The sequence below is a fragment of the Megascapheus bottae genome, chromosome 27, assembly GCF_031878675.1.
Source record: "Megascapheus bottae isolate mThoBot1 chromosome 27, mThoBot2.hap1, whole genome shotgun sequence".
Taxonomy (NCBI): domain Eukaryota; kingdom Metazoa; phylum Chordata; class Mammalia; order Rodentia; family Geomyidae; genus Megascapheus; species Megascapheus bottae.
Genome location: NC_143535.1, coordinates 14,430,285 through 14,450,029, shown reverse-complemented (window position 1 = coordinate 14,450,029; position 19,745 = coordinate 14,430,285). Strand labels below are relative to the sequence as shown.

Genomic DNA, 19,745 nt, shown 5'->3' with positions numbered 1-19,745 from the left:
TTCCAGTGATTAATTGGAGATAAGAGTCTCACGTTCTTTAGTACACGGGCTGGCTTTGAACTGTGATCCTCAGATCTCAGCCTCCTGTTGGTTTTTTTTTTTTTTTTACCAGTCCTGGAGCTTAAACTCAGGGTCTGGGCACTGTCCTTGGGCTTTCTTAAGGCTAACACTCTACCACTTGAGCCGCAGCACTACTTTCCAGCTTTTTCTGTATGTGGTACTAAGGAATCAAACCCAAGGCTTTGTACATGCTAGGCAAGCACTCTACCACTAGGCCACACTCCCAGCCCCAGCCTCCTGTCTTTTGAAAAACATTGTTATGTGTGGTCCCAGATTTCTTTCAAGAGAGATGTAACTCTCTGCTTACCTTTCTTTTTGCATGTCAGTATCCATGGAAGATCATGCATGGTCTAAATCTATTATTTGATTAGTTTTTGCTCTAGGTGCATACAACACTTTCTATAGCTTCAGACTGGTAGAACCCAGGCTTATAAAACCCTGTAAGAATCAGAAAGATTAAGCTTACGTTCTAGCAGTTAAATATTGGGAGGAGAATGTGACCCAAAGATTTCTAAAAAGAATGGCAGATTTTTCTGAGGAGGTTTATAGAAATAGTATGTATAAGTTTGATGGTCTGAGGGCTAGACTTTTACCCTTTACAGTCTACTAAAATGATCACATTCTATATTTCTCTCAGAAATCCTGTTCAGTAGGCACAGGTAAACCAAGTGTGGCTAGGTGAAAGCATTATCCTAAATTATAGAGCTCATGATAGCAGGATCCAGGGTGTGTGTGTGTGTGTGTGTGTGTGTGTGTGTGTGTGTATGCTGGTATTGGAACTTCAATTCAGGACCTGGGTATTGTCCCTTAGCTTTTTTGTTCAAGGCTGGAACTCTCATTTGAGCTACAACTCCACTTCTGGCTTTACTGGTTAATTAGAGATTAAAGAGTCTTGGGCTGGGAGTTTGGCCTAGTGGTAGAGTACTTGCCTAGCATGCATGAAGACCTGGGTTTGATTCCTTGGTACCATATACATAGAGAAAGCTGGAAGTGGTGCTATGGCTCAAATAGTAGAACTCTAGCCTTGAGAAAGCCCAAGGACAGTGCTCAGGCCCCAAGTTCAAACCCCAAGACTGGAAAAAAAAAATAGAGTCTTATGGACTTTTCTTCCCAGGCTAGTTTTGAACCTGGATCCTCAGATCTTAGCTTCCTGAATAGCTAGGATTACAGGTGTGAATCACCAGAGCCTGGGCAGGATCCCAGATTTGAACCCAGGCAAGTGGGCCCTAGAGAATGTGTGTTTAATCATGATGCCACAGCAGAAGAGATCTATCATTATCTCTTCCTGGTGGGATGATGACACAGGCTTCGCCTGGGGAGCTGCCTTGATCATGTGACCGATAACCTCTTCTTCTTCTCCTTTCAGTGCTCTGTCCCACCTAACTTTGCCTTTGGAGCAGCCTGGCTGCAGGGAGGTCACTGAGCAAGAGACATTCCATTACAGGGACTGCATGACATCACGTAACCTCCGACGTGTATTTAAACATGTATAGCTTAACTTGGATTAAACATGAGCAATTGCGCGCGTGAGCGGGGTCCTTTGCTGTTGGCTTCTAGTGCTAGTAATCATTGGATGCATGATGAGGGCGCAGGGCCAGTGACAAGTGCCGCCTTTTCTCCAGCTGTGTCGGGGAAGGCGGATGCCCTCACGGCTCATTCTGTAGTCTGGCTCCAGCCCTCAAAACAAACAAACAAACAAACAAACAAAAGACAAAGACAGCTTCTACTCTTAAGACTAATTTTGAAATAAACCTTCATTTAATTAATATGCTTCATTGCGTTGGAGTATGGTGTTTGTCAGTTCTCTGCTTCAGACCTCTAGAGAAAATACACCTGGCTGCCTTCCGGTGCTGTCCTGTGGCTCTGCCCTGGGCGGATCATGGTGGAGTGGTGAGACACAAAGGCAGGGCTACGTATGTGGGAAGCCCTACACAGACTCCTAAGCTCACCCTGCTTAGCCATATTAAACAGAGCTTCATCACATGCAGTCAAAAACAGGTTTTCAGAGGGGGCATCAAACTAGGGCAAAGAGAGAAAGGGAATGCCCTGAAGAAGCCAGACAGAGGCAGTGCCTCTTGTAGGAATAGCCAGGTTGGCTTCTGGATGTCTTGAGGATCCAGAGCTCTGCCGAGCCTCTCAGATGGCTTCTCTTCTGCACTGGGACACTACCATTCTTTCTCTGTGCCCAATTACCCCCTGGAAATGAGGCCCCGTGACTACATGTCTCGCCCGCATTCCCTCATGTCCTAACAGTTGCAGCAGTGCTAATTCCTACATGTAGTCTCTGGCTTTGGTATTGACACCAGCAGGCAAAAGCTGTCCTCATATTCCAGATGCTTCTCTGCTTTGTTACATTCTGAATTCCATTGGCTTCTGTGTTCTGGTTTGAAAGATCTTAACCTTGCCAATTCCCATGCTTCCGCTCCTAAAACAAAACCCAGTTTGTGTCTGTTGTTATGTGTCTATTGTGTCTGTTGGTCTTAGCATGTTTTACACATTGTCTCATCATGGCCACTGAATTCCATGGGCAGGTACTGGTATTAGTAGGATTTTTCCAGAAGAAGGAATCAAAAGACAGAAAGAGATATGTCAAAATGAGCTGGTGGCTCATGTCTGTAATCCTAGTTACTTAGAAGGCAGAGACCTGGAAGATCATAGTTTGAAGCCAGCCTAGGCAGAAAAGTCCACAAGACTCTATCTCCAATCAAACAGCAAAATGCTGGACTAGAGGCATGGCTCAAGTGGTAGTGCACCAGCCATGAGTGAAAAAGCCAAGAAAGAAAACAACAGAGTCAGAAGAAGCAGAAATGGTCCTGTGGTGGTCCAAGGCTGAATAGGAAATAATAGAAAGACTTGGCAGGTCTCTTATCCAATTAGACGTCCACTGGTGCTTAGGAGTGTGGCCTTTGCTTTAACTGAGCATGCCATATGGAATGCCATAGCGTTCCGAGAAGGCCACAGCATTGACACAGGTGACAATAAGAAGACATCTGGGTTCTCTGCCTCTAATCTTCTTGGGCCTCTGCTGGACTGCGAGGTCACCAAACAAATCCACAGAGTTAACCTAGTGACATCATTATTTGTTCTTTGACACAAATGGGATGAGTTCAGTTCTGCTCTATGGGTGCAATGAGGCTCAAGGTGGAAGGGGTTGTGGGGGGTAGAAGGTCACACAGGCAAGTGTCACACTTGTCAGCTGCCGACTTTTTATCAGTGTCAGCAAGAAAGAAGCCATGAATCCCCAAGAACCTTTCCCCGCCCCCATCCCGTCTTGGATTTGTCAGATCTGGGTCAGCCACTCCTCTCCCCCAATTTATCCTGCCAGCAGGTGTCTGAAGCAGCAGAGACAAGCTAATCAAAGCTGCCGGTAGTTTAAAAATAAATATGAAGTGTAAGGGACACACTTAGTCCAGGAGGGGGAGGTGAGCAGGAAGGGGGGAGCAGAAGCTCCTCTTTCCTCTTGCTTTTTGTCCACATCAAGAGTTCAGAGGGAACGTGAAGCCCACGCCTGGTGATTTTACGTTGTCTTTCCCTCAGCCCGTGCTAGTCAAGGTGTAATGTCCAGCTCTGATGTTGGCACCTACTTACTTGTTCAAATGCAAAATCCCAAGTGGGCCCCCAGACCTAGCAGGTCAAAGTGCACACTCCAGAAGCCTCCCTGGGGTTAGTGTTTGCATCACGTCTTTGAAAGCTCTGCTCTTGGTTGGCAGAGATGCTGTAGCTCTAACCAGGGATGGAAGCAAAGGAAACCGGACTCACCTGATTGCATGTACCCAACCTGCACCTCTTATCACTCTGGACAGTGCTCCTAAGGGTGACTATGGATAGATGAGCATTGGCTAAACTTGACATAAACTTCAAGTACATTCTAGGATGACCACACTCACTCACTGAGGAACAGCAAGCAGAAAGCAGGGAGCACTCTTAGGAAGATCAGAGGTCAGCTGGCTAGGAATCCTTTCACTGAGGTGTGTTCTTAGTCATTAAAGGATTTTGTTACCAGGACTTGGTGGCTCAAACCCGTAATCCTAGCTACAGAAAGGCTGAGGTCTGAGGATCGGAGTTCAAAGCCAGCCTGAGCAGGAAAGTCTGAGGCTCTTCTCACCATCTAACAACCAAAAACCAGAAGGGGAGCTGTGTGGCTCAAAGTGGTAGAGCACTGGTCTTGAGCAAAGGAGCTCAGGAATAGCAGCCTGGCCCTGAGCTCAGGATTCCCTGTGATTGCCAAGAGAAACAAACGAACAAAAAGATTCAGTCTGGTCAAGTCCAAGTAAGAAAATTCCCTCGCTCCTTTATTTCTGTGGTGTTTAACTTGTGATCACAGGGACAGACTGTGAACTCGACTGAGCTCCAGGTTCTCTACCCTTTCCCGAGTATTTCAGAATGGGACACAAATGTGGTCTGCCAGAAAGAAAACCCCAAGGGAAAGGTTTTGTAGCTTCCCCAAGTTTGTAGGGAAAATTGATTTTTACAATTAAATCAACTGGTTCGTGCTTATAATCCTCACTACTCAGGAGGCTGAGATTTGAGAATCATCATTTGGACACAGCCTGGGCTATTCTGAGACTCTTTTTTTTTTTTTTTTTTGCCAGTCTTGGGCTTGGGCTCAGGGCCTGAGCACTGTCCTTGGACTTTCTCAAGGCTAGAGCTGTACCACTTGAGCCTCAGCACCACTTCTGGCTTTTTTCTATGTATGTGGTACCAAGGAATTGAACCCGGGTCTTTGTGCATGCTAGGCAAGCACTCTACCACTAGGCCAAACTCCCGGCCCCTATCCTGAGACTCTTATCTCCAGCTAGCCTGCATAAACAAACAAAACACACACACACACACACACACACACACACACACACACACACACACACACACAAACAAAACCCCAAAGAACAGACATGGAGGTATGGCTCAAGTGGTAGAGTACCAGTTGTGAGTAGAAAATGCTGAAGGAAATTTCAAGGTCTTGAGTTCAAGTTTTAGTAGCAACCGCACCCCTCTCCCCCATACACTGACCTCTCTTCATACTCACTGGGATAACATGTATAGTATGACCATCTTTTTCATTGGCCAGAAAAGCGATTAAGACTATCACCAACAAGAAAGAATGACCTACTGTTTGTCTTTTTTTTTTAAGCTGGGGATTGAACTAGGCCGCCCACATACTAGGTATAGGATTACCATTGAACCACACCCCCACTTGTTTTAGAATGAACTATAACCCATCTTCATGCACTTGGCCCAGTCCATTCTTTGGGATCTGGCCTTGTCCAAGGCATTCTCTCCACAGCCCCTTCATGGAGGCCCAGGGGATCATGGGGGCCACTCCAAAGAGACAGCTTTCCCTATAGCACAAGCAAAAACTGGGGAGAGGCAGCTCGGGAGCCCAGAAGCCAGGAGAGGTGACTCTTCACCTCTAGACAGCCTCTGTGATTAGTATGCATGGAGAGAGGAGTAACTAGATGAGACTCGAGACTCGTGGAGCAGAGACACTCCCTTCCTTCATGGTGCCTGGCTATTTCTTTTGAGGATGTGAGGACGGTCGTTTGGCTTTCGGTCTGAGCCACTGGTTTGCTCTCCTCCTTTTATTAGGAGGGGCTGCACAGGCCGTGCTGCTGACCTGAGAGGTGGTTCAGCTTCTAAATACCTTTCTTCTCAAAGAACAATGAGCCACCTTAGCCTACAGCCTAGCAGCCCGCCCCCCCTCATGCATATTCATCTTGCTTTAAACAGCACAGCATGGTATATGCAAATTGGCCAGGCTGAAGCTGGTTGGCATTTTGATAATAGCTTTGTCTGAAAAAAAATCCCCAGGGACACTTGCACATCTAGCTTGTATGCGCTCTCCCTCAAGCACTCTTTCTTTCTGTCTCTATCTCTGTCTCTCTGTCTCTCTGTCTGTCTCTGTCTCTCTCTCTGTCTCTCTCCCTCTGTCTCTCTGTCTCTGTCTCTCTGTCTCTCTGTTTCTGTCTCCTGTCCTGTTTCCACTGCTCTTTCTCTTCCACTCTCAGGAAAATGAATGGCAGAGTATACTCAAAGGGGTCTCTATTCAAGTTCAGATTAGTCCCTCACCCTCTCTTTTCCTTGGAGAGAATCACTGGTTTTTTTCCTGACAATTCCCCGGGGCCCCAGGCCTTCCCTCTGCTCTCATTTCACACCCCTAGCCCCCATTATGGTCTGCTCACTCATGTCACCTCTGAGATTAGCTCCCCTGCCCTGTCACCTCCTTTTGTCCTTGCTCCCAGTAGCCAAGCCTGAAACCCTAAGCACTTGGCCTCGATCTCCAAACACTAGGGAAAGTGGGGGCAGGAGAGTCGGGCCTTCCTACACAGAAAGACCAGGCATGGCTGGCAGCTGTCATCGTGGGCATGTATCACTTAGACTCAACAGTTGCTAACAGCACACAAGTCTCTACGGCCTAAGTGCACTGCCCTCAGCAAAGGTGTGGCTAATGGGCTCTGGTCTCCTCCACCCCAGCCTCTAGCTCCTCCAAAGTCTGACTTCCTGATCCCTCCTGGAGCAGAGCTTTCTAGAAAGCACACAGAGCAGTTTCTGAAGTTCGGAGGACATGGGTTGGGTGGATGCTGTAAGGGGAGGGCTCCCGCTGCGGGGGGAGGGGGTCGTGTCTTAGCTGTGGATGCAGTTTCGTGAGGGACACTCGTGGGGGATGACCAGTGAATGCAGGAGCATGGAGACAGGCCTTCCCAGGACTTCAGAGAATGGTCTCTTCTCTGTCTCTGTCGCTCTTGTTTTTCTGTTTTTGTTTTTGTTGTTTTTGCTAGTCATGAGGCTTGAACTCAGAGCCTGGGCACTGTCCTTGAGCTTTCTCAAGGCTAGCACTCTACCAGTTGAGCCACAGCATGTGTATGTGGAATCAAACCGAGGGCTTTGTGCATGCTAGGCAAGCCCTCTATTACTAGGCCAAATTCTTGGTCCCCAGTCTCTTCTCTTGACCTTAAAGACTGGTCCTTGTGGATCCAGAGGTTGGGGAGACTATCTCGAAAAAGGAGTGTGGGTTTAGGACTTGGATTCAAATCCTGGCTGTACTACCCATTAAGCCAATTGTCTTTTTCTTCAGTGCTGGGGATTAAACCCAAGGCCTTACTGAGCTAGTCCCTCAACCCTAAATATCTAAATCTGAAGTGGGAGGGGGAATGCTAATTTCCCTTAGCTTCAGCTTTCTTATTTTGAAAATGAGACTACTGGCCAGGCATTGTGATAGACAACTGTAATTCCAGTTACTTGTGAGGAAGAGATTGAGAAGATGGCAGTACGAAGCTAGCTGGGGTAAAAAGACCCATAGCCATTCCCTGTGTCTTAACCTATACTTTGGGTGTGATGGTGGGGTCCTGTAATCACACCTACACAGGAGACTAGGGAAAAGAATGAGCTCAAATAGTAGAGCACCTGCCTAGCAAGCCAGAGGCCCCAAGTTCAAACCTTATTACCTCCAAAAGAGGCTGGTAGTATTAATAATACTAGTAATTATCCTAAGGTTGTTTTGAAGAAACAACCTGAGTATAGTGTCTATGCCACATGCTCAATGAAGTAAAAGTTACATTTATTAGTAAATATTGTTTGTTGTGCCAGTCTTGGGGCTTGAACTCTGGCCCTAGACACTGTCCCTGAGCTTTCGTGCTTAAGGCTGGCACTCTACCACGTGAGCTCCACTTCCAGTTATTTTGGGTGATTAATTGGAAATGAGTCTCATGGATTTTCCTGCTTGGGCTGGCTTCAAACGACAATCCTTAGATCTCAGCTTCCTAAGTTGCCTGTAGAGGGCCAGGGAGCCCAGAGCTGCTGATCCTAGAACCCCAGACCTCAGTTGCTGAGAATGAAGAGACAAAGTAGATACCCAAATGTGAATCCTTCCACTTGTTCCCCCCAAAGTCAGATTTAATTGTGAGCTTAGAGGATAAATTCTGTTTTCACTGGCGAGGAATCAGGTGAGGTGACGGAAGAAGAAACTCCCAGGCAGCCCTGAATCACTCAGGGAAACTGCTTGAGGGTGGTTATGATCAGGTGGGAAGCTGAGGATGAATTCCAGAACGATCCATGAGTTTCCTGCAGGACTGCTTACAGACACATAACCCAGGAGCTGAACTGAACAAATGACAGAGGTGCTGTCGCTCCAGAAGACAGAATGCAAAGGTTGTCCTGATGGACGCAGGTGAAGTGGTGAGCGGTCTGTGACTCTGCTGGGATGGGCTGCTGCTGCTGTTTTGCGTGACAGATCTATAGACTGAGAGCTTTCTATAAACATGACCACTGCCCCTGCCTTTCCTGGTGTCTTCGTCTTTTTTTTTTTAATCACGTTGCTTGAACTCAGGGCCTGGGTACTATCCCTGAGATTTTTCCCTCAAGAGTAGTGCTCTACCACTTTGAGCCACAGTTCCACTTCTGGTTTTCTGGTGATTAATTGGTGATAAGAGTCTCATGGGGACTTCCATGCCCAGGCTGGTTTTGAACTGTGATCCTTAGGCCTCAGGCCCCTGAGTATCTAGGATTACTGGCATGAGCCCCAGCTGTCTTTATAGTTTGACCTGCCCAAATCCAAAGAGAATCTGAGAAGAACCTGCAACCCAAGTTGTTAGTCAACTTCCTCAGCAGGGGTGGTACTTGTTGGGTGGTCCACAAGCCTGGAATGGCATGAATGGCATCTGTCTACACACCACCTACCTCCTCCAATCTCCCTAGCGCTCATGCGACGAAAGCTAGTCTCCATGGTCTTTGTTGTGTATGGGGAAGTTTTTGACTTAGTCTTAACCAAACTCAGGAGAACCCAGCATTCTTCCTTTCCATACAAAAGAGTCCTAGGAGACTACGTCAAGGAAGAGATGGCCTTCACTGAATTTGGCATAATAAACATTTTGCAATGCAATGATGCAGACAATCGGCCCAGAAATTTGCTGGAAATAACAGGTGAATGTGAGATACATGCAAAGTTGAGTTCTCTGAATAAATAACACACACACACAAAAAAACAGAAAATGAAAAGAGATAATGAGATACCCACAACCGAAAGGAATTGTCTTAAATGGCTGATTGTAATGAGATGTACATAAATTGTAAGGCTTGTAATGAAATAAAAAAAAATTGTATTCTTGCCCGATCATACTGGGTGTGTAACATCTACACCTGAAATAAGGCATTGCAGTGCATGGAGTATAATGAGATGCACATAATTTTAAGAGTGTAATGAGATGAAAAATAAATCAAGCACTTGTCTTAAAATGAAAGATGTTCTAAGAAGCACACACCTGAAGGGCATTGTCCTAAATGGGTTCGATTTAATGAGTTGCATTTAATTTGCAAAGGGGCTCAATGAGATTGGCCCAGAGAGAGGCTGAGATATATAAAAGTAGAAGACACACTTGAAAGTGGTATAATAAAAGCTGCCTCCTCTGTGAGATGGAAATAAGATGTCAAAGGGAAAACACACCAGCATTTTGCCACCAACGCTCTTCCAGCTGGTCCTCAGTACTTAGCCCTTAGCTACTGATGCCTTGCTAAGCTGAATCATCTGTTGACCGTAGGCTGATGCCTACTCTGTAGGTATCTGTGAGAGCTCATTGAACGACTGGATACAACTGGGGCAGTGATGGGGGAGAGGGAAGTGGAAAGAAGCAGCTGTAAAGGAAAGATTTTCCACTGGTGACTGAAGAAATCCCCTTCCTTCCTCTTTGTCTTAACAATGAACAATATAGAGTCGGGAGTGGAGCCTAATGGTAGAGTGCTCACTCAGTATGGAAGCCCCACCCGAGCCTGGCAAGAAAGGAAAGATGTTGTCCTAAATAGGCCCTCATCAGCCCCCCAGCAAGGCAGCTGAGGGTCGTGGAAGTTCCTGGGACTCTACCAATTCCCAGGAGCAAAATCTCTAAACTCAAAGGATCCGGAACAAAAGTTACTCTACTCAAGTTCCTTTTTGCATTGAGCAACTCCCCTGCCCTTCCCCCACAGTCCCGTCCCTCATTACCACAGGGTGACAGGACATCTCCTGAAGTTTCCTGCCTCCTTGAAGCACAACCATCCCATCCTAAACCATTTAGAAAAGTCATCCTTTGAGTGTTAATGTGGAAAAAAAATATATATATATAAACAATCTAGAGGAATGAAGAGACTGGTTCTGTTTTGTTATGTTTTTTGCTGGTCCTGGGGCTTGAACTCAGAGCCTGGGCTCTGTGCCTAAGCCTCTCTACACTCAAGGCTAGTGCTCTACTACTTGAGCCACATCACTGGCTTTTTTTTCTGTATATGTGGTACTGTGGAATTGGACTTCATGCATGCTAGGCAAGAACTCTACCACGAAGACATATTACCAGCTTGTAGAACCTTGAATAGCTATTATGTGAAATAAAAAGAGAAGTGACAAATCTGGGAAACAGAAGGAAGTTAAGCAAGTTTCTTTCCTATAGGACTGTTTGGAGTTGTTAGTGTGCTAGGGTACATCATAATTTTTTTTTTTTTTGCCTGTCCTGGGCTTGAACTCAAGGCCTGGGCACTGTCCTTGAGCTTTACTCAAGGCTAGTGCCCTACAACTTGAGCCACAGCACCACTTTCAGCTTTTCCTGTATATGTGGTTCCAAGGAATTGAACCCAAGGCTTTGTGCATGCTAGGCACAAATTATACCACTAGGCTACGCCCCTGGTCCTTAAAAAACTTTTTTAAAAAGAAGTATAAGTATTCTTTTTTCTTGGTAGAATGTCTCTTTGGAGACCACTGCTTTAAATGATAATTCCCTCTCGCTGATGCTGGGAGGTAAAGTTCTTTAATAAATTATCTCCTTGTTAATCTTGACTTTCTTATCTGTCTGCAGAGGAGAGTCTCTGCTGAGTCTGCAGAACTCTCCAGGTGATGGGTGTGGGTTGGTGCTGGGATCTATAAGAAATATAGTGACCCCAGCTGAGCATTAGTGGCTCAAGCCTATAATCCTAGTTACGCAGGTTAAGATCTGAGGATCATGGTTTGAAGCCAGCCTGGGCAGAAAAATAAGACTCCTATCTCCAAATAGCTGAAAGTAGAGGCGTGTCTCAAGTGGTAGAGTGCTAGCCTTGAGCACAGAAACTCAGACAGTGCCCAGGTCCTGAGTTCAAGCCCTAGTACTAGCAACACACACACACACACACACACACACACACACACACACACACACACCTCAAGGAGCTGTCTGGGGAGTCCCAGGGGTAGGGGGTAGAGTAGCCCATTTGCATGTATAGCCACCCCTCCACCATCCTCAGCCTGGATCTAGTCAATTCATGGGAATGTGCAGACTCGGCAGCCTTTGTAATCGTGAACAAGGAGGTCCTTACAGCTTCTAAGCAGATGGCCTAGACATAACAACAGCGGAGCCCAAGGTCCGAGGCTGACAAGGCAGCCTGCAAATCACTTGTGTGGGGAAATGAGTTGCCCCAAGATTTCATCTTTCCCCAGCCAATGCAGTGCTGACTGGCTCAAGACGGCTCCCTCTGTACACAGTCCTAGAGTTAAAGCTGCAGTTCAAGCTCTACCTCCTTCCCGGTTTCTCAAACCTTTCACCTATGAGAAAAGGCAAAATGCACATACGAGGGTAAAGTGCGGAACCCCAATCTGGATGAAAATCCCTGGTCTAGGGTAGAAAGGAGATGGGGAATATGAAAGGCTTTGAGGATGGTGTTGAACCATGGAACGAAGGGACCAGAGCGCTCCTCTGCAGTGGGAAGAAACTGCCAGGAGAGGGCAGTAGAGAGCTTCCTTCTGTCTCCTCTCTACTCTGTTTTAGAGCCAGTCTGTCAGGCATCAGGTAAGCATGCCAAATTGAGCATAACTGATGTGCCTTGGAAAACACTCTACTTTGTCCCTTTCTGTTGGTAGTCAGGCCAATGAAGGTGGATGCTGGCCCCCTAGATTCTGTCTGGCTTGGGGTCCATCCCACAGAAGGAACAAGGGGCTTCTAGATCAGCCATGGGGAAAGAGAATTGCACACCAGAGTGACGGTTGGTAATAAGATTTACTGAAAACTTCTCGGCCACATTCAGTTTGGTGGATACATCAGAAGGAGGTTGTATAACATTAGGCAGGTGGAGGGGGCTAGGAGGAAGAGATGTGGGCACGTGTGTGTGTGTGTGTGTGTGTGTGTGTGTGTGTGTGTGTTGGGGAGGGTGTTTGTGCAGATGGGATGCTTGTCAAAGTGGCAAATCGAAGAGGTGTGTGTGTGTGGTGTGTGCGCATGTCTGTGGACAAGAAAACTGAATCAGAAGAGGAAATATGTTTTATCCCACTGCATACCACACAAATCTCACACCCCAAAAAGCTTAGACGTTCCTCTAGCTATGGCATCAAAAAAGGAATAAAAAATGATTGGATCACCCAGATTATAAATAAGGTTATTTGTTTCTCAAAAATCCCTATTAAAACATTAAATATCAGCTCTTTTTTTTTTTAGAGGGGAGAGGAGAAATACATTCATTTCAGGGAGACAGGGCAATGCTGATGTTTTTCTTCACCCAGCCAGCCAGTACAGGGAACTCCAGAGAATCCTGAGGTTCCTTCCAGCTAGCCAGGTAAGCCTGCCACTGAAGGAGATGGCTAATGCACAATTTACAAATGAAACTGTACGTCCATTAAATTAAACCCAATGGGAAGAAAAAAAAAAACACACATGGGATCAGGCCTGCCATTCATAGCCACAGGATTGGGAGGGAGCAGGAGAAATGGGTACCAATCTTGGGGCTTGGAAGTTGGGCTGGGAGGGGCTATGCAGGCGGGGCAGATGGTGGACCGTCCCCTCCTCCCAGGATTCCTAGTTTCTTCCAGCTAGGTAAAGCGGAGAGATGCAGATCAGTGAGCTGGGGAAGGTGGGCATCTCTGTGGGCTTTTCGGTGCCATGACCACCTGCCATTTTGGATAGGGATGGGAAGAGGGTGGTAGTACTTTCTCCAAATCCTGCCTCCCCGCAGAGCTGATGCCTGTTTCCAAAGGTTCTTCTGCTTTCTCGAAGGATGAAATGAAGGAGGGAAGTTGAGGGGGACGGTCCCCGTTTGCAAGTACAGGAATTCCATGAGAACCAGTGGGGCTGGAAGATTCTTAAAGCCACCCAGGGTGCACCACTCTGCAGGTCCACAAAATGCCTGGAAAATCCCAGGAACTCCGTCTTAGGGCGGAGACATCTAGGTAAAAGACCATTGCCCTGCAGTTACAGGAGCTGAGTTATGTGACCTTCTAAGCGACAGGTGCCAGTCTCCAAAGTCTTCATATGGCTTCCTCATCAAGATTCTTCCACTTCTTGGTTCTTGAAGCCAAGCCCAGATGGAGAAACTTCTTTTTGAACAACTTACAAATGGAACCTACAGCTGACAATATATTTCCAAGAAGGAAAGAGAAAGGGAGAAGAGTCTTTCTGGCTTTCTTCCCTCTCTCCCGGGTCCACAATGCTGAAGAGCCGAACCAGAGTCCAGTGGAGCCCAGATTCCTCTCCCATCTACAGGGGGAGTTGTTACCTCGTGCCCTCCTCTCCTCTGGCCTCTGGCTATGCTTTTCGGGCTCTCTCCTGCCTTCCAACATCTCTCAAAAGAGCTGAGATCCTTCTGGAAGGGTAGATACTAGAATCATTTTGTCTTTCCCTTCCCTCCCAACTCTGTCCCCTGGCACAGGCCCACTCTGAAAACAGCACCTTATCTACCTCATGGTGCTTGTAAACAACTCAAGTCCTTCTATGGGGACCCCAGTGGGGCCCCGTCCGTTCTCAGGAAGTTGATGAGTCCAAATCTCACTTCTGTCTTCCCATGTAGGCTGTTGACCAGCCATGCCAAATAGAGTCCCCAACAGTTCTAGGGAGGGGGGGCTGGGGCTGGGTGCTCACGGAAGCTTGGTAGTTGGGAAGAAGCAGGATATTTCCTCTGCATTTCTTTGAGCTACTGATTTGAAAGCCAGGCCCAACTTCCTGGATGGTGCCTGCCCATACCCCCCCCACCCTACCCTGCACCCTCCTGGTGACACTCCTTGAGTGCTCAGTGACCAGTGCCAGGTGGGCTGTACAACTACTCCAAGGAGTCACTGTGTTCTAAGCCCAGGTCACTGACATTTGTTGTCTGCAGCTCATCGGCCTCCTCTTCTAGCTCCTCCTCCTCCTCCTCTTCCTCCTCCTCCATCTCATCCTCCTCCTCTTCTTCCGTGCCATCCAATGAGTCATCGTGGGCGGCCATCATGGCCTGCTGCATGGCCATGGTGGCGTTGTCTGAGGATAATGACTGCAGGTTGTCCAAGTTGATAGAACCTGAGAGAGAAGGCACAAAGGTGAGGGAGGCAGGGCTGGAGGTCAGGCCTCCCACCATAAGTGCTAGCCAGCCATGGGTGGACTAGCTCCTGGGGTGGCAAGCTCACTGTTCTAAGGGCACGCAACCCCAAGTGAGGCGATCCCCTGACCCACAACCTCCCGCCCACCCACAGACTCCTCAGCTTCCCCTCCTTCCTGCACTCTAGGACTTTCTACCAAGTCTATAAGGCAGCGGTCAGTGCCCCCATTTAAAAGAGGAGATTTCATCACAACCACTTAAACCACGGACTGGAGCTGACAGGCAGTGATCACTGCTGAGATTCTTTCCCAGGCGCAGCCCCCCATACACACCTCCAATCTAGGGGCTACATTCTACTTCCTAGAATGGTAACCCATCCCATAGGAGCCTGTGCACAACCATATGGGTTCCCGGAAGCAGAAAGACATGTGTACACACTTGCATCACCTCCAGCCTCTGCTCACACAGCCATCCACACGCGCCAAGTTCCAAAATGTCTGGCTGATTGAATTATTCATAGAGCACCAAGCGACTGGTAATTAGAAGTGTGTGTGTGTGTGTGTGTGTGTGTGTGTGTGTAGGGTGTGATGGGAAAGCTGGGAGAACAAAGCTCCTCCTGGCCTCTCTGTTCACAAGCCAGCTGCCTGCCTTGGTATTTATAGATGGCCTTGGACTTGGGGGAGCTGTGCAGGCGTGGAGTGTGCCGAGCGACTCCGGGGCTTGTGGGAGTGAGGTGGGGACTCTGCTGAGCTGCTGTGGACTCGGATGGCCACCGATGCCCACTCAGCTTTGCAAAGCTTGATGTTGGCTGGTTAACAGGTATACAAAAGGACAGACCTGGGAAAAAATTCCGTTAAGTGAAGTCAGACTCAGAAGAGACAAAGGATGCATGTTTCCTTTCACTGGCACAAATTAGATCTAAGTCATAGATATATGTGAACATATATAGGATCATATGCACATATACGCAAACAAATTTTAACTAAAGAACAGTATTCTGGGGGTGAGGATTCCTATGGTGTGACTCTGAACAACTGAACTGCAGACTAACAAAGTGAATGCTAGGAAACTGGACATGGGGTGTGAGGTCAAGGGGAGAGGGACAGAGGTCATAACATTCCATCTTCATATGTGAAAAAGGAAGCAGGCAACTTGAAGGGAGGGGCAGAGATGGAGAGATGAAGGAGAATGATGCAGATGCATTGCATGCACAAATCGACATGCTGAATTGAAACGCTGCGTGCAGTCTGCTCATGCCTGTAATCCAAACTACTCAGAAGGCTGAGATCTGAAGATCCCAGTTCAAAGGCTGCCCAGGCAGAAAACCCCAAAAGTCTCTTATCTCCAATTAACTACTAACAAGCCAGGAGTAGAGCTGTGGCTCAAATGGTAGAGCACTGGTCTTGAGCAAAAATAGCTCAGGGACAGCAACCCAGGCCCTGAGTTCAAGTCTCAGGAGCAACACAGACACACAGACACACAGACACACAGACACACACACACACACACACACACACACACACACACTACGTGCAGAAACATCCACTTCTTTAAGGCTATGATGGGCAGCCAGGAGGACAGTCATGGTGATGGCCCAGCAACAGGGAAGGGGGAAGGAGACAGTCCACCTTCGAATCTTTGCTTCCACCTCAGCCCCGGTCTTACCATCGGGGTTCGTCCCTGGCGCGCCACCCTGCTGCTGCAGGACCCCTGCAGCAATAGAGTTGGGCCAGAATCTTTGGGTGGGCCGGTGCTGAGACTTGATCTTCTTGGCTTTGGGGGCAGGGTCTGGGTTGCTGGCATCCAGCATGGGCTGCAGGATACGCCTCCGGGCATTGATGAACCTGCCAGGGGTGAAGGTGCAGACTGGTTAGGAGTGGGGGAGGGGAGAGGAAATGAAGATGCTCCCAGACCACAGTAGACAAGACCGATGGTTTTTTTGTTTTGTGTTGTGTTGTTTGTTTTCCCTTCTAGGGGTAAAAGTCCGCTCTTGGAGAAAGGCTCCAGGCACTGAGATGCTTGTGGAATCCCCTTGAGTTTGGTAACTACAAGGCAGCTTGGTGAAGAAAGGCGGTGATGGAATCTGAAATCCCTACTCCAGTTCAGGATGGGCCAGAGGAGGAAAAAGTTGTAGTCATGTCCACCAACGTCTGCTGCTGTCTCCCCAGGAACTGACGGGGGAACCTCAAAACTGAGAGATACTCCCATCTAGCCAGACCTGGCCTTCTCGAGTTTGGATGGGACAGCCAGAGGGAGAGAAAGGGAAAGCAGAGATCTCTGGGCAAATCTCCCTCCTTCTCTCCAGCTTTTGTGGAATGTATGCTTGTGTGCATGTATTTGCGCCTGTACTGGAGCTTTAACTCAGGACCTGGGCCCTATCTTTTTAGCTTTTTTTTCCCCTTCAATGATGGCTTTCCCATCCTGTCCAGCTTTTTTTTTTTTTTTCTGGTAAATTGGAAATATGAGTCGTACAGGCTTTCCTGTCCAGGCTGCCCTCAAATTGCCATCCTCTGATCTCAGCCTCCTGAGTAGCTAGGTTACTGGCATGAGCCACCAGCAGAGGGAGCTAAGAGGCAGCCGATGACGCCAAGGGCTGGTGTTGATTCTGTCTCTGCTTTCAGCCCTCTTGGCAGCAGGACTGGCTTGGCTGCTGGGCTGAGAGTGAGGCAGGTCTTGGTATTTTCTCTCTTCTCCCTGCTACTCTCACTCTGGGTCTGAGTGCTTTGGGGCGGATGATCTCAACTCACCAGTTGTTTACTTGCAGGAGTGTGAGGTTTGTCTGGGCTGCGATCTGCCTCTTCTCATCCTCTGTAGGGTAGGGGTGCTAAAATGAGAAGGGAAGGACTCATGAGGAGCAGGCCTGCAATCTCCCTAAACAACCATCCAAGACAAAGGCACAGCCTGGGACTGGACAGCTCCCGTGTCTTAGGGAGCTAAACTGGGGGAAGTGTAATATTTGTTCTTCAGCAGGGCCTAGGACTGGGGCAGAGGCTGCCTGAGGTTCACATTCAGGATCACATGGCCCCCAGCCCAGCCCCACAGTAGGCATTAGACTGGTTTCTAGGTCAGTTCAGCGTTTATAGATTCCAAGTTTTTCGCCTCCTTCTCACAAATGCAGCAGACAGGCATTCTCAGTGCTAGGAGTCACAGCTGCCACAGAAACCCACAGAAGGAGGGGAATGCTGTAAATGAAACACTTCGATTGAGATGAACTGATATTTTCTGAATAACTGCTAGGTGTCCACATGTATGCGAGGCTTTCTTAAGGAGCCAGACAATCTTCTGTTGACATAGGACTTTATAACCCATTAAATGCTTTCATAACAATTTCTTTCATTTAATCAAACCTACCCTTAAGACTTTAGAGGACAGAGCTGGGCACTGGTGGCTCACTCCTATAATCTGAGCTACTCAGGATGCTAAGATCCGAGGATTACAATTTGAAGCCAGCTTGGATAGAAAACTTTGTGAGACTCTTATCTCCAATTAACTAGCAAAGAAAAAAAATCCAGGATGGAGATGTGGGGTAAAGAGACAGTCTTAAGGGAGAACACTAAAGTAAAGCAGCTTAGCCCTGAGTTCAAGCCCCAGTACCAACACACACACATACATACACACACATGCTAATATGTCCCCCAGTGATTCCCACATACAAGTGACTGCTGACCAGGGCAGGAGATACTGTAACTCACGCCTTGTGTACCACAGAAGCTTGAGGAAAGTATGTGGTAGCCAGTGTTGTGTCCCAGTAAATAAAGGAAAAGTCTGGGAAAGAGGGCTCAGAGCACATTGGGAAGTGAGTCCCAGATAGCCGAGTCTGATCTTCAGACTCAGAGCTCTGCCAGGATTGGTCACAGCACCTGGCACCAGTAGGCATGGGTATATTTGAATAGGTCACAGCTTTGTCCTGGAAGTTAGGGGAGACTTTGGGACTTGAGGGGAGGATGGCTGATCACCCTAGCATCCCCAGACCAGAATCATTCCTTTTAATTATGTTGCTAATAGAAGGTAAGTCCTGGGATTTCTAGAGGCCCAGAAATTGAGATTCATACACTGGCTATTGTGACTATGAAATCCTGGGCATGTCACTTAATCAGACATCATAAAGTCATCCAGCGAGTAAGTGAAATTATATTTATAAAATGCCCAAAGGTAGCTCTTCATACGGCCATTCTCGGAAGATGTGGGCTAGGTATTTGAAGCTCTGGAAGGAAAGAGTTTGTGATCAGCCATCTCAGAAGGACTCTCATTAGCAGTGACAAAAGCAAGTGGCCTCTTCTCTTTCCCTGGATCCTGTGTTGTTTTAATTCACACCTCTGACCCTGACTACCACACCAGGGCAGCTGGGACTTGTGATTCATACAATATTAAGATTCTAACAAGGAGAAAGCACATCCGTGTTACCAGAACCAATTTCAGGCTAATTGGAAAGAGCAGAGGATGGCTGGATGGAGAGATTACAGGGCCCAAGGGGCAGAGAGGTAGGGGCTGGGGGATACCCAGGGAAGGAGGCGTGTCCTTGGACTCCACAGGGCCCCAACCTCCCCAGTCAGGAGAAACAGCCAAGCAACCTCCTGTCCATGGCTCAAAGTCCACGAACAAAGTAGACTCTCATTATCCACAGGGGAGGTTCAAGCCCCTTCTAGAAGGGACTTGCTATCTCTTGATAACAATGGAAATGCTATGCAGATGACTGCTATACCGTATTTTTAGGGAATAATCTCCAAAAAAGATCCATGTGTGTGTTCACTGGGAAGACATATTTTTCACCTCTTTTCAATCCAGTTTGTCAAGTCCACAGATGCAGATCTCATGGACTGTGTGGCCCAAACATAGGACCACAATGCAACAACCTTTAGAACTTTGTATCATGCTTCTACGACTCCCCAAGGTGGCCAAGTGTCATTAGACGCTGTCTCTCTGCTGTCCAGGCAAGTGACAAGCAGTCATGTTTTAACCACGGAGTGGGAATGGATGAGGGAATAAACATAAGACACTGATGAAGATTTCTTCTCTGAGCACACAGCCAAGCTGGTCTTGCTGGCTTTGTGGGTCATGGACCTAGCTGAGGCTCACCATGCAATGTATCTTGGGTGTTGGAACTGAAAGTCGCCTGAAGTCAAGTACTCAGAGCTGAGCTGGGAAGGACATGGGGTGGAAATGACTGACTGACTGATTGGTTGATGGACTGATTGTGCTACTAGTGGGCCTTGAACTCTTGGCTATTGTGCTCAAGGTTTGTACTCTACCACTTGAATCATAGCTCCACTTGGGACTTTTTTAGAGATAAGAGTCTCTTGGATTGGTCTCTTTAGGCTGGCTTTGAACCACCATCCTCATATCTTCTGAGTAGCTAGAAGCCACCAGTGCCCAGTTTGCAGCAGTTCTAGAAGTAGCCTATGATATTCTTTGTCCTCAGC

General features: G+C 47.7%; 2 protein-coding genes across 4 annotated transcripts in view; one reads left to right on the top strand and one right to left on the bottom strand.

Moving 5' to 3' along the window:
- Fez1 (fasciculation and elongation protein zeta 1) overlaps positions 1 to 1,826 on the top strand; it is a 49,179-nt gene extending 47,353 nt beyond the window's left edge. For both annotated transcript variants that reach the window (XM_090319658.1, XM_090319659.1), the window contains exon 10: positions 1,427 to 1,826. In XM_090319658.1, coding sequence (XP_090175784.1) covers positions 1,427 to 1,443 — 17 coding nt within the window. In that variant the 3' untranslated portion in view covers positions 1,444 to 1,826. The remainder of the gene's footprint in view (positions 1 to 1,426) is intronic.
- Positions 1,827 to 12,022: 10,196 nt separating this feature from the next.
- The window catches only part of Pknox2 (PBX/knotted 1 homeobox 2), a 245,572-nt gene continuing 237,849 nt past the window's right edge, over positions 12,023 to 19,745 (bottom strand). For both annotated transcript variants that reach the window (XM_090319655.1, XM_090319656.1), the window contains 3 exons: positions 17,073 to 17,149; positions 15,991 to 16,169; positions 12,023 to 14,306 (listed from right to left, as the gene is read on the bottom strand). In XM_090319655.1, coding sequence (XP_090175781.1) covers positions 14,071 to 14,306; positions 15,991 to 16,169; positions 17,073 to 17,149 — 492 coding nt within the window. In that variant the 3' untranslated portion in view covers positions 12,023 to 14,070. The remainder of the gene's footprint in view (positions 14,307 to 15,990; positions 16,170 to 17,072; positions 17,150 to 19,745) is intronic.